This window comes from Rissa tridactyla, chromosome 2 (genome assembly GCF_028500815.1).
Source record: "Rissa tridactyla isolate bRisTri1 chromosome 2, bRisTri1.patW.cur.20221130, whole genome shotgun sequence".
Taxonomy (NCBI): domain Eukaryota; kingdom Metazoa; phylum Chordata; class Aves; order Charadriiformes; family Laridae; genus Rissa; species Rissa tridactyla.
This window is the reverse complement of record NC_071467.1, coordinates 95,416,846-95,431,861: the sequence shown is the minus strand read 5'-3', so window position 1 is coordinate 95,431,861 and position 15,016 is coordinate 95,416,846. Positions and strand designations below refer to the sequence as shown.

General features: G+C 44.1%; 1 protein-coding gene across 2 annotated transcripts in view; it reads left to right on the top strand.

The window, feature by feature from the left end:
* Positions 1-15,016, top strand: part of NEDD9 (neural precursor cell expressed, developmentally down-regulated 9) — a 105,247-nt gene that overhangs the window by 15,921 nt on the left and 74,310 nt on the right. For both annotated transcript variants that reach the window (XM_054190168.1, XM_054190169.1), the window contains one exon: positions 13,772-13,987. In XM_054190168.1, coding sequence (XP_054046143.1) covers positions 13,985-13,987 — 3 coding nt within the window. In that variant the 5' untranslated portion in view covers positions 13,772-13,984. The remainder of the gene's footprint in view (positions 1-13,771; positions 13,988-15,016) is intronic.

Below are 15,016 nucleotides of genomic sequence, written 5' to 3'. Positions count from 1 at the left end.
CAGCAGAAAGCAGGGGGGATAAAAATGGTAACAATAAAACTCCGAGGGAGGGAAAACAGAGGGGAATAAAGCACCAAAGCAAAGGGACAGAGAGGGGAGCTCTTGAAATAAAGTTCTACAGGAGGTGGGAGAGCAGAGGAGTAGGTCAGGCTCCACCACTTCCCTCCACATCAGCAAACAAATCATCACTGCTAGGATCTCATCAGGATTATTCACAAGCCTGTCTCCCCATGGTGCCAGCGGGAAACACCTCCAGTTGTGCCATGCTGAGGAGTGGGGTAAAACAAGAGGGTCTGGGCATAGCTATTGTGACCGGACCCCTGGTTCCTCCAGGGAGGTTTCTTCTCTCTCCCTGTAAGGTGAGGATTTCTGAAAAGGCTGGAGGGGGAAAGAGTCACTAGAAGACAGCAGTGGAGGCAGGATCAGGGTGGAGCTCAACAAAACCGAGTTTTCATTTTGCCCAGCCTCCGGGTGCATGCTCAAGAGTTCAACAGTACTCCACCAAATAGCCCTCACTTCTCCATGGCCCTCTCTTCAGAGACACTGTCCCTTTTTCTTTAGGAGTGCTGCCTGGAAAGCATCAGAGAGAAAGTGGGTACCCATATTATCATGTAGGAAAGGCCTCTGGTTTGAGTAATTCCACAAAGAGACCAACTGGGTCAGGCTTCCTTCCCTCCTCAAACAGTATTTGTAAGGTTATCCTATTGTGGAAGACACAGCTTTACTACTGAATCCATAATAAACTGGACTAAAGATCATCCTCCTACATATGGGGAAAATATTTGAGGCTTTGAGAGAATTATTCTAAAGAAAAATCCAGATTTACAAAAAATGAAAACCTAAAACACACTTATCCCTTCTTTCCGCCATTGTGTTTTTGTTTGCCTTTTTAAGCTTTGAGCACTTCAAAGTATTTCAATTCTTTTCTTGTTTCAGGTTCTTATATCTAGGTCAAGTGTTAAAATGAAGGCAATTTTGAGCTAGAGTTTTAGTTTTGAGCTAGAGTTTTTCTACTCCAACTATCAAAACAGGGCATTTAAATAAAAAAAATCTGGAATTTTTACAGCTAAGTCTCTTACAGTTATTGAGTCTCATAAAAAGGGTTAGTTTTAGACAAAGCAGGATTTTGTTTTGTTACAAAAATGATCTGGAGAAAGACATTCCCAGACAACTTATCTCTAACACGGCTGTCAAATGCCTTGTGTTCGTGTCCCAGGGAAACTGTTTTGTAAACTGAAACTTACTGCTATTGCAAAAGCAGGAAGAGACTGCTCTGACCTCCACAGCTCCACACGTAGACAAGCACGTTCCAGTGCCACCAAAAAAATGACCTGTTGTAATACTCCTTTAAATGCCCAATCTCCTCCTCCGTCATCTGTCCAACAAAAAAATGCTTATGTGCAACTGTGAGTTTGTGACTGGTGGCGAACTGAAGCGGGTATGCTGCAACTGCTTTCTCATTGCCCCTGCATGCATCTCAGAGCGCTACCAGGGCCACCAGAAGGTTACAGATCTCAAACTTGTCCAGTGTTAATCACTTAGCACATTTGGAAAATAAGCCATCTGATAAATGGCAAATTCATGTCTTCTCTTCCAAGGTTTGGATCCACTGCCAAATATGACGGAGCTGGCAAAAGCCATGGGATTCACTCCTCTTAAAGCTGATAGTCCCTACAGAACAAGGGGATCAATTCAGGGAAAAACTGGGAAGCAGTGTCATTTGTTGCATATCAGAGCAATCAGACATTTATACAGGTGCAGCCAGGGCAGCTAAGACAAGCAAACAGCTTACCACCCTCCATTTTTTATTTTTTTTTCCCTCCTTTTTTTCCCCTTTTGCTACTGACTTTTTCCTTTGAAAGCAGGCTCAGCTGCAACTGAACACATGGTTTCCAGGGGCAGATCTCTGGAGGAGGGAAACCACAGCTCTCCACAGCGCTCCAGTAGGTGACTTTTTCCTCCACTGAACTATTTGCAATGAAGACATGAGATCCCGTTCAAGGTTCTGCCCAGATTAGCTCTCCACAACTATATTGCAATGAACTGAAGTGATCAGCTATCAGATTTACCTGTGTCCATGAACCACAGTGCATGAAATAACTCTTCCACACACAAATCACTCTTCAAATTGAGTCCGAATGGCCCAGAGATCAGAACAACAGGTACAACAGCTCTTATTCCCAGTCTTGAAGTAACATGTCTGCGTACGGTCCTGAACACACCAGGTGAAAGGGATGTTCCTTCCACAAAGAGGAGCAGAGGACATCCAGCTCCTGGTCAGAGCTATGTGCCATCCCACTGGACCGAACCCTTAAGACCAGATTCTGCCAGGTGCCAATGTAAACGTGAACTAGGCTTAATGACCTGGCAAGGGAAATACTCTTGTTTGATTATCAGACTCTCTGATTAGAGGTTTGCTCGGCTGTGGGCAGGGGCAGTGCCGGCCCCACACTGCACCGTGGCCAGGGCTCTCATCAGCTGAATTCCCCTGGAGCAGGCCCAAGTCAAGGCCAGGCGTCAGTTCCTCATACCATCTCCTAGAGGTGGTACACTCTGCAGCGGAGCTGCTGGAGCATGAAAGTCTTGAGAGTTGCTTTTGTACGTGAGAAAACTGTGAATACCAGGGTTATTTACCCGGGCTGCTTGGCCGCCTCACACGCCACATTTCCTTTCAGCACAGGCAGCCCCGCTTGCCTGCTGGTGGGCGTTCAGCCCCCATCCCACCTCCCCGTCTTCGCTGTGAGCTCAGCCGACCCCCAAGCCAGCAAATTCCAGGCGAGCCTCCCGTGCAACACGCAGACCTCGCTACAAACAAGTGGTTTTCATTATTGGTGGAGTTTAAGGAAAATGGTTTCCAGAACTTAAAAAAAAACAACAAACCTTTATATATATAAAAAAATTATGTCAGAGGCTTGCTGAACTTTGAGAAGCAAGCATTTGCTGCCAAGGGGTATGTCCTTCTTTTTGTCAGCACACCCAACACACACATTTGGGCTTAGATGACCATCTAACTGGTATGCTAGTGAGATGTTTATCTAGGGATGTAACTCACTGTGATTGGGGGAAGAAAACATCCACAAAAACAAAAACTCAAAACAAAAGTTAATGGCTTAAAATGTCACAAGTACTGTTTTCATATTTATCCCAATGCTGAAAACAATTACCCCTTGGCAAATTTTCAAATTCTGATTATGTGATAGTGCTGCAAGTAAGCCAGGGGAAAATAAGCATGAAAGAGAATGAACTGATATTCCTGAAACACAACTGGTTTGGCGCTGAGAGGAAAGCATATCCAACATAACCTCCAACTATCATATGTACATCTCATAACACAAAAATGGATGAGGTACTATTTATAGGGCTTCAAATGAGTAGTTGAGAGCTGACACTTGACTATACACATTTAAATATGTATTTTTCTTAGGTAACTCCCACCTTTCACAAACACATTTGGTTTCAATAAAGAGGTATGCTTAGGATTTGTTGGTTTTTTTTTTTTTTTTTTTTTTAAACACATGAGAATCCAAATTAGTCCTTGTTTCTGCAATTACTATCCTGACAGCTCAAACCATCATTTAGTTCATTAGTGGTCATTCACCTCATGAGACGTGTCACTAAAACTACTGTCACCTTAAATGCAAGCCCCTTCCACTAATGTTACAGTTCTTCAGATAGCCCAGAAAGTCTCTTAATCTCATACGGAAAATCATTCGCAGCAGCAGAGGGAACTAAAATACTTCTGCCAGCCTGCGGGTATAGGAGCATACGGTCAAGGCAGCTACTCCACTGCAACACATAGTGTTTGGAAGATGCGCTTTGCTGGCTAAGACCCTTGTCCACCTTGTGTAACACTCCCTGTCACCATGGCAGGCATTTCTGAGCAAAGCAGGTGTGGCAAACGTTATGGCCAACAAAGTTAAAGCTGAACAATCAGCTCAAGTTCAGAGTTAGAGGGGATCCACAGACTAAGTCTTCATTTGCCTACTTTGTCCAAGAGGCCCAGTTTAGTAAAGCGACTACTCACAGGTTTGCATAAAACAGAACTGGAGGAGGTTGTGGTTCTTCTTGTACCCTATAGTTAAGCTGCAATGCAAGGAAACCAATGTTTAATTCTGTTCCTCAGTTTCACTTGATCACCCATGCCTCAACTCTTGTGAGCATACTTAAACCACCTAGTTGTAAAGTCTTGCGGGAAAAGAAGGAGAGAGTACTCATCTGGTCTGCTTTCAGCTCTTCAATATTAACTGACTGTAAGTCCAGTCTCTTGACCCAACAGTGCCCTAGAGCTCAGGCCGGAGTCACAGAGCAAGTCCTCATTGACACGGTGCAAAAGCAGGAAAGCCATGCTGAGGTTCCCAGTTCCCCTCACGTGGTGGAGGGAACATAGGCACCAAATTTAAAAGCTGTCAATTAACTAAGTGACAAGATTCATTATCCTGCCAACAATGGCAGTTTCTACATCTCTCTATAGTTCTAATTTCATGCTTCTTCCCCTAGAAAGTTCATATTAGACCAGACCGCTACCCACCCCAGCATCTTACAACCAAACTATTTAACAATATTATTTGTCCTCCCCCTGTGAAGTCCAACTGACATTCACAACTACTAATTCAATGAGCTGATAACCTCATTGGTTGAAAAGAAATAAAAGATGTAGTGAGCTCTCAATGGCAATTGAAAAAAATAGTTCTTGAAGCAACGCAATTGCTAATTACTTATCCAAAGCCATGATAAATTTTAAATTTGGATGCTCTGCTAGTATTTTTTATAATTTGTCTTACATGTTCTGTTTAGAGTATCAACTCAGGCAGCCAAGAAATCCCAAGAAAGTGGGAGAAGACAAATAAAAACAGGAACTGAGAAGAGGCAAAGTCATAATATGGGAAGTAAATGGACAAGGAGGTCCACAGTAGCTAAAGAACATAAAGCTTTTAAGGCAGGATGAGGGACTGGCTCTCAGTGATATTCCCTGACACCTGGCTTCTGGGCAGGGATGACAAAGTGGGTGCCTCAAAGCTGTGGAAGAGGTCTACATAGCAATTATTTTGCCTCCCATAATATAAAACTGGTGAGGTAAACCAGGCAAGGTCATAAGCAATTTGCAATCTCTACGGACTAAAAGCTTCTTCCTAACTTGCCAGGGGCTGTGTAAACTTCAGCTACTACTGCTACAACAGATATATTTGAAGCATGGCTCTCAGCCACACACATCAGAGCCCAGCATCCTTCCTCACACCAGCACTGACCTCAGCTGGCACTAGCCTGCGAACAGCCTTGGGGAGAGGGGAGCATGCTGCTACTCTTGTCACTTCTGCCATGGTGGCAGCAGCTTCTGGCAGAGGGGTCGGGCACACCAGGATGGGTGGCAAAATCATCTGCTGCTGCTGCAACTAGACCTGAAGGGAATTGCAAGCCACATCTCCAACTCAGGAGGGGTGCGTGTGCACATTTAAGCGTTTGATGTTTGTCTTGCCTTACCTCAGAATGGCTTATTCATAATGGTTAACTCAAAGAGGGGGGAGGGTGGGAAAAGTCACTTCTTTCTAGCATCAGCTTTGAAGCCAAAGAGAGCTACTGACCCGTAACCTTCTCTCTTGCCTCTGGTGTGGCACGCAGCAAACGTGCGCTAGCATAGAGTCAGGTGGAAGATCTGCAGTTCTGGGCTATGTTCACATAAGAAACAGCAGTTTGTGACAAGGACTTCCTCAAGGATCCTGTCTGTATGCCACGGGTGCCAGTCACAGCATTCTCACACCCCCACCTCAAATGTGTGGGCTTGCACACAGGAGAACACCATCCTCCTAACAGCTGCCCAGGCAGAACCCAAGTACCTGCAGCTCCTCTCTGCTGCCACATCAACCTTTATTGCTCATTTATTACCTGGGTCCCTGATAAATAGAGCTTGGGAACCAGAGACTGCAGAAGGGTACAGGCTGATGCCTGTCTGCCCACCAACAGACACCGGGGAGCTTCTGGCAAGCTCATGGGAAGAGTGGGGTTCTGGAAGGCAGTGATGGGTATTGTTTCACCTTACCTAGGATCTGCTGTGCCGCCTGTGATTAATTCTTCACTTAAATTAGAACACAGGGACTCCTGCTGATAGATGCACTTGCAACAGGACAGCCAAAGCTCTATTTTCCTTTAGTTTTTAACTACACTAGTTACTCTGCTTTTACACATTTACTCATGTCTGCTTTGGCTGCTGTTCATTAGGCTCTTCATTACCTCCTGTTTCATATGACTTACCTCCTACCCCCATGCACAGTTAAAGCTTTGGTGGATGGCAAACATCACGCTTACAGCACTGCAGACAGGATAACGTGAGCCTGTAGATTTGCCCAGGGGCAAGTACATGTATAGGTGTAATCTTCCCTAGGCAGCTCACTGAGCAAGAGTACGGGTTTGAACCCTAGCAAAGATGTGTAAGGTTAATGGTTAGACTCGATGATCTTAAAGGTCCCTTTGATCCTAGACAATTCTATGATGAGGCGTGCCTCCAGCTTTTCCACTACCAGGTTGTGCCTCCCAAAATGATGTGCCTGAACAGAATAAGCAGCTTGGCCCAGTACACACCAAGCACTCATGGGTGCAGTATTTGGTCCCTCTCAATCTCTTTATCATTACTCACTATTTGGAAATATTTTGAGAGAGGCCCGAAGCAAGAGCTTGCATCTGAAAGTTCAGGAAACAGCAAAGTACAGAAGCGTATTTCAGAGTTTGCACCCATCTGTCGCAATGCCCATGCTCAAACACCTACAGCTCTGTGACAGGAAGGAAATAAGCTGCCAAATGCTCCAAAGGCTTAGACCAGCTTGTTTTTTTCTGAGCGCTGAACCAGCATTACTTAACAACAGGCCCGGCACAGTTTGCTCAGGGAGCTGACAGAGCTCAGCCGCGAGCCACCGAGCACACTGTTTGCAGAGCATGGGCAGCATTTGCTGTGCCACACGACACACTGAGCCAGGCTGCAACGTCCACGCTCACCTGACGTGGAAACACAAACAAATTTCATCCACCTCCAGGAGCAAAAGGCTAGAAGAATTTATCTTTGGTTTTATTCCCTTCCTCTTGGCTCGCCTCAGGCAAGGCAGTTACCATCCTGGTGTAACCTGTCACCAGAAATGAGCGTATTGCATCAGCAGTGTACATGCTGCCTGCTGGTTGGGTTGGTTTTTTTGTGAATTAATGAGGCTAAATAACACAGGGAGACACCAAAACTGCTGTTCTCCCTTATCTGAGTAACAAAGGAAGTCCTACTGCTGCCATCACGCACGCCACACACAGCTGGTACCGATACTGCAGAGTTCTGCATCAGCCTGCTCCCTTGTACCTCTGAGGAAGGATCGAGAAGGTCCAGGTCCCCGCTCCCTCAATCTTCTCCACACAGACAGGTTGGAAGAACAACTGAGCATGGGTTTTAGATATGCATATATATACACACACACACACAGCACAACAGATATATACACACACACACTCCAGACCTCCCTGCCACATCTCAATCCAGCCCTCCTAGCATCAAAAATGATGACAGATTAAAAGAATACTATAGCTACGAAGTCAAGTACTCTGGATCAAGACTGCACAAATAGCCTTTATAACTGCATTTCTTAGCTTTAGTCTTCACCCATATGTATTTTATCACACGCAATTTTTCCATAAAACCCCTGCCTCGTTCAGTGCCAATACTTTAAGAGTTAGTCAGGGGCTGTGCTCTAGTAAGTATCCTGTCTAGAAGGCCCCTGCTTTATCTGTTGTAAAGTCATAATGTGCTGCTGAAGTAGCGAGCACAGTTTGTTGAAAGAAAAATCATGGTCTCTTGTACAAAAAAAAAAAAAATAAATAAAACTTTCCATAGGCTCAGATTGCATCCATAGCAGTTGCACAGTTCCTACAAAACGCCTATTACCTTATTTAACCCCAGACTTTGAAAACAGATACTTCATATTCATCTACTTCCAATTAGTTACAGTGAAACATTTTTGGCCTGCTTTGCTGGAATGGTAGGCATGCACAACAGCAATCAAAAGCAGAGGGCTATACTTAAATTAATCAAGCAGTATAAGAAAAATGTTGTATACAAGTAACAAGGGTTTGGGATTTTTTCCTCTCAATTTCACAGTTCATTTTGACGTGAAAACAAATCCAGTTCTCAGTTAACTGAGCCTGTAAGCAAAGTTGGGTCAAAGTCAGAAAATACTTGTCGGCAAGTATTATCAGAAATTCAAACATTTGGCTTTACTATTTTCCAAAACAGAACTGTTTAAGAACACAGATATCTAAAGTTTAATATAAGAAGCATGTTTTAAATGGAAATGAAAAGCAATTTTTGGACAGCATTTTTCACCCACCCCTCGAAATAATTACGACAGGAGTAGACTTCAGCTGAAAAAAATGTTTTAGAAGTGTCTTTCCCCATCCATTGAGAAGTGGCTCAGATGAGATGCCTGATGGCAGATGCAGCACATCCTGCCCTGGATGATGCTGAATTAACTTTCTGTGCCTCTGTGCTTCTTCCAGAATATCACCTTTCATCACTAGGGAAATAAAGACTCTATGGACACCTACAAAAACAGCACTACCTGACAGGCGAACATAAAAATAAGTATGTCGTTCAGGGCTGAGAGGAACATACAGTATACACCAGATAAAGTGTCGGGCCACGCAGCATGTAAAGGAAACAGAAAGGGAGTCACTACGCTGAATGACAAGGAGAAGCATTTTATGATTTAAACGACCTCAAGTAAGGGTCATACAGGTTTCCTTGACTTTGGTATTGATTCAGTTTTAAAAGTACCATTAGTAGCCAAAAAACACCATCAAACATCTTTAATTTAGGTCAATTTAGATTAGATATCGGGATGAAATTCTTGGCTGGATGGGGCTTTGAGCAGCCTGGTCTAGTGGGAGGTGTCCCTGCCCATGGCAGGGGGGTTGGAACTAGACGATCTTTAAGGTCCCTTCCAACTATAACAATTGTGTGATAACTGGATGCTTCTAATACCACTTTCCTAATATTTTACAAGAAATATACTTGTGAAATGGGCTTTTGTGAGCAACATTTACACTTCTCTACTAGAGCTAGTGCAATACTTCATCATCATTCCCTTTACGGTCCTCCTCCCAGAAGGTGAGACAGACAGCTTCCAGCAGGTTTGCAGCCTGTTGCAGAGAAAGAAAATGAAGCCCAGACCTCTGCTTCAGGCCCTGAAGGAGAATGACCTCTGGGGTAACGCTCCTCAACCATTTACCCTCCAGCTTGCTTAATAGATTAAGAGGTATTTATGGTTTAAGTGTGGTGGTTAAAGCTGCAGTTGAGTAGCAGCCATCAGGTAAGGCCCATCCCACGCAGCCACGGCAGAAACAGCTCTCGGTTCAGGAACTGGAGCTGATTAGAGGATCTGTGCCTGTGGTTTGACCCCAAAGCCATCAACCCCAAAGCCTGGCAGACACGTGAACCCCTTCAAGCAGGATCTTGCAAGTGAAAAGCATCAGGCGATTCTCAATGCAGGTTACTTGGGAATTCAGGTACATTCTCTGTAGTTTAAATTAAAATGCACCTCTGCAATCTCTCCACACATGCGCTTTCTGAACAGTGAAACCAAACACACGTTAATCAAGGTTTATGCCTCAGCCATCTATCCCTGCTCTTCGCCAGCTTCTCCCAGCTCTCTTCACCCTTACCCTACTAATGCTTTCCTCCCCATTTCTGCATCTAGACAGAAGCACTCTTCCGACCAGCTCCCCTGTGAGCAGAGCAGGTTAGATAGTTATTTCCAGCTACAACAGAGACTGTTTTCTGAGGTCCTGAAAATACTACCACCTAGAGTTGTAGGATCCAGGATGAGGCCCTCCTGTGATGCAGAAAATGTGGACTCTGTTCCCAATACCACCACAGATCTTCTGTCCAGCTCTTGTACCAGTCACTTCAGGTCCTTATACCAACGCTTGCTCCCTCACTGTTATCTGCTCAGGTTGCAAGTATCGCCTGTGTAGCCTTTCCCTCAGGCTGTTCTCCTAATTAGGAACTAATAACTTCCTGTTATTAGTTTCAGCACTTCATTCAGCGCAGAGAGGCATTTTTCAGTGCTTGAAAGGCAGATGCCTGAAAGAGCAACTTTCAAAATACATTGGTGAAAATAATATAGCAAATAAAAGGGGAATTCAGCGTGAAGCAATAAATAATCTGTTTGTGAAGCAAAGGCACAGTGCATTTGTTCATTATGGAGCAAGAGGAGGGGAAAACAGCCTCATAGCAGATCTGGAAGGCATGCGGGTTGTACCTTATTTTTTTTCCTCAGAGCTATGAAAGGGTTCAAAGTAAAATCATGCAGTATATGGAGCAGCAGTTAGCCCTTTCAGTACAACCTTGTCCTTCTTTAGAGGAGGGGAACTTAAGATTTTATGTTTGCCTTTCTTCCTTAAACACAGCTGACAAGGATTTCTTTAGTGTTTTTATTTTAAAAAGGATTTTAATTGGATCTGTCTTTCCATCATTTTTTAGTACTCTAATTTACCCTGGTAAACCACATGGATCATAGAAGGGTAATTTTGCTCTTGGTACCATTTGGCAAAACAAATGTTTTCTGTATGCCTCAGACTGTGCTACAGGAATTAATGTATTAATTGAAATGTAAGGGTAATAATCCCAAAGCACTCATTTGAGAAACCCTGTTTTACGTCTGGAGTGCTATTTGGTTGCCTCAGCTATGAAGTCAAGTGCTGGCTGAAAGCTCAAGTATCCTGCAGCCTTTGGTTCACAGGATTTAGCACAAGGTTACTGCTGCCTAACATGAAAGCAAGTAATTCAACTCCCTTCGAGACTCTCTTAAGCAAGCAAGAGGGATGAATGCTGCAGGCACTGCATAGGCAGGTTTCATGCCTTACTCTTCAGCAGTGGAAAAAACCCCCATACCAACACATGAAATAACACGCCAGCAGACTTCAGACTCTTACTCGATGCCCTTAGCAAAAGGCCATCCTGCTTTTCTCTGCTGTACAGATCCCTCAGGTAGCAACTCCTCCCAGCTATGTGGTCCTTCCTGGGCTGAGTATGTACCAACAGGTCAGTAACACATCTCGGGAAAGCGGGGACATTGCTTGAATCAAATAAATACCTTGCCTGTTCTGCCATACTCAAGTGTTATCGCTTTGGAAATAGCTAAAACAACCTGAACTACACTCTTGATCCACAAGCAAAGGAATTGATGCTGGCATTACTGCAATGGTATAACTGCACCCTACAGTTATGCCTGTAGGATTCCCCACACCTAGACAAACCCAAGCAGAGTGTCAGCACACCTCCCACGTGACAGGGGAGATGAACGTTCAGCAGGAACAAGGAATCCAACACAAGCTGTTTGACCCCGTCGCTGCCCTGCTGGGAGACAAGGCAGGCACAGACTGCCCTTCCTCAAGGTTGTACTTTGCAGAAGAAAAGTTGGCCTGGCAGGAAGACAGATAGGGAAATAACATTCCTGCCCTCCACTCTGAGAGGAAGGACCACAAGGAGCATGTGGCTCACACCACAGGGGCTGGAGAGGAGGAAGAGGAGAGCAAAAACGATTGCTAAAGCTTCTACAAAACAGAGTTCAGAGAGATGAACTAAGGCCAACACCGGCTGTCCCGCACTGAGGCAGAACATACTGCTGTCATGAAGAGTCCCCCTGAAATTGTCTCCCACCTGGCCAAACTCTTTGGCCCAATGTCTGAACACAGCTCTAGGTGCATATCAAGCTAAAACACTGGGCTTGGCACAACAGGTCACCTCTGGCCCCTTCACCCCTCAAGACACTTGCTGTATTTGACATAGAGGGAAGTTTTTTGATCCTGTTCTTTAAATCCTCTGCCTGTTGGATGAATGGTAAGAAATAGGGTTCAACATGTTGAACACATTTTAAAAGTCGGGGGGAATAAACAAAAAAAAAAAAACACAACCAGCAGCTGGATGCTATTTGCACACAAAAGTATAATTTCTTTTTCTTCCCTGGGAAGTGCTGCTTCTGTGCTTAAGACCCAGACAGACAGGAAAAGTCCTTGCCAGGACATCAGTTTTCCTCATTTGTTCAGAGCAGAGAAAGGAGACTGCTGTGCAACCTTTACCAGCAGTCTTGCTGTCAGCTGAAGGACCCTACAGCTTACTCAGTGCCTTTGTTATAAATCTGTTTTGGTTGGGAGTGGGGGCAGGTGTTTGTACCATGATGTGAGCATATTTTAAGGCAGCAGTCATTTCTGCCACGTTTCATGCAGTTGTATCCTCCATAATTTTTGGACAAGGCATTAAAGTTGTCTAGAAGAGTTTGGGGGTAGGGGGGCAGTCATGCCTCCTGGGTTCTCCACATACTACCAAAGAATAGTGAAAGCATTTTGAAGTTCAGGAGCCACTGCCATACCTCAGACCCCCCTGAAAAGTCAAGAGAAACAGAGTCATTTCTGACAACGACTTTTCTGGATTTGGAAGTAGAAATAGCGAAAGTTACCGAGCTCTTCAAAAAAAGTAAGTGTGCTCTGTTTCCAAGGTTTCCTTCAGATTGATTCTCCTGGCAAATGGAAAAGATCCCAAAGCCAAGTAACTCTACTCAACCTCTAGCTCATCCTGCGCGTCGCATGCTAGAAGGATTACGTTATGGCTCACTGTAGCCATACCCTGAGCCTGTCTAAAATTTCACACCCTCCACGTGTGGCATAAACTCTTCGCACAGTCCTTTAACTCAACAGTTTTCTCACAAGCTTGCTCAGCTATTTCCTGACAACTCTCGTGGGTTGCATTTTTAGTTGTGGTTTTTTGTTTGTTTGGTTGTGGTTTTTTTCCCATACGGTTCAAGTCTCTCTTTGAAACATGAAGTGTCTCAGGAAATTCACATGGAGGAACCGGTTATCAGCAGACAGTCACCTATATACCTGAATGCTTAGGAGGCAAATTCCATGCACAATAGCAGTTTTTGTGTCCCTTATCAGAATAAGGGCAGAGCCTCAGCACTGTTATGTTTGGGTTACTCAAGACAACAAGCTGGTTTAAAAACACAAACGAAAGTGACCTCTGAAAGCATGACTGATCATTTTAAAGCTAGATTAATGATCTCCAGTATAGAGATCTACCCTTTGTTTTATGTTTGCATAATCCATATGGTGGTCTGGCTCTAGGCACTGTCCCAATATGAAAAGCAACAGAAATATTTTTAAAAAGGCTAAGCTATTCAAGCTCTTAAAATATGATCTTTTCAATCCACAATTCTGTATTGGTTATACTCTGGTTTACTGGCTGCATTTCTCTCAAAGCTTTTTCAGTGAAGTCCACAAAGTAGCTTATTTTACCCAAGATGAGGTCTGTTTGACATTTTCATTCTTCAGCACAAAGCTGCAACATGAGGCTGCAGATTTGCAATTGAAGGAACTGCTGGAATAAGCATTACAGAGCTATTGAACAACTCTGGATATCAGCCTTCCCAATAAATGCATTGGGAGCAGTAAAGTAAGGCCATGCAGCATGCATCAGTTTATATCTGCCAAAATTCCTTAGCTTTTAACGGGGATATAAAAAAAGGTCACGCTGCTGATTAAAACACGCATATCGCTGACAGTGGCGAAGTTATTTAATCATATTTTATAAAGAATCAGTTTTTCCCTGAGGTCAGTCTTGTGCATCATCTGGAGAGGCGTGCAGGGAAACCCTGCGCAGCACAGAACTGTTTGAATTGGCAGGACGGTAAGTAAATGGAAAGACATTTTCCTCATTTGTTCATCTCTGTTTCATTGACCTTTTCTTTCAGAGGAGAAAAAAAAAAAAAGTGCTTGGGTCTATGAAGAAATATTTGGAAAAAGGAAATCCTGCAAGTGAAAAGAAGTCCTACAACTGGGAAAGGCAAAAAAACAGCTGGTGGAACCCCAATGCTGGATTTCCTATGGAGATAACCATCATCGATGCACAAAGCTCCTGTGTTCCTTCAATTAACATACCGTAGGTGGAAGCCCAAAACACTGGATAATGGTAAGTTTCACTTGCTACAAAGTCAAAAGCCATTTTAATAGAAGCGTAACTGCTGTTCATTTCATGAAGTTCAGCAAGAAAATACTCTCTTTCTCAGAGGCTGACCGAACACCCACGTTGTTCAGAGGTCAGACAGAGCACTCCTTGGTTGCAACCAGTCTTGATGCAAAAGCTAGTGAGAGCTGGTAACCCGGGCAGGAGTAATCTTTCAAGTCTTGGTAGTAAATGCATCCTTACTGACCACATTGCCAGGACGATTTTCTCTGGTGAAGAAGGGCAAGGCATGTCTCTAGTAAATGATGTCTTAGGGGATTCATACAGCCCACTGTGGTAAGGGGATTCGCACAGCCCATTGTGGTACAGTGTTTAAGTACAAGGATGTGAGCAACTTAATGAACCTCTCCATTAGAGGAAAACTTTTGAAGATTGTGCTGATCACTTCTCGTATTTAAGGCATACACATAGATGTCAACAGGAAGAATTCAGCATCTCCTATGGACAGTCTAAGACATTTTAGGAGGCCTTGTACCCCCACCACTCTGAAGGCTTCACAAGTTCCCAACTTCACACTCCCTGTGTGCTGGTCTGCAGCACCACAGCGGCAGAGTTCCCATGCAGAGGACACCACCACAGGTAACACAAGTAGGCTGAGACAGTGAAAAACACAGAAATAGGCATGCTGCTGACCTACCTATTTATGAGGTATTCTCTCTATCAGCCCAGCTAATATGCAAATATATAGGCATGTCCTTGCATTACCACACACCTACTCTCTAGCGTTTGAAGTCTAGATGGCCCTTGAGGCAAGAGTCACGTCATACAGAACAAAGCACATGTCAACACTAACTCCATGCCATAGTAAACATTTTTTTCGGTAATGAGACCAAATTGGAGCTGAACAACAAGCTTAGCTTTGCTCCTTAGCTTTCACCCCCCAAGAACAGGCTTAGAATCTACATACTTACAAAGGCGATAGAAAAGATAAACAGCACATTTATGATGTAATTAAGTAAATCATGCCGGCCTCCC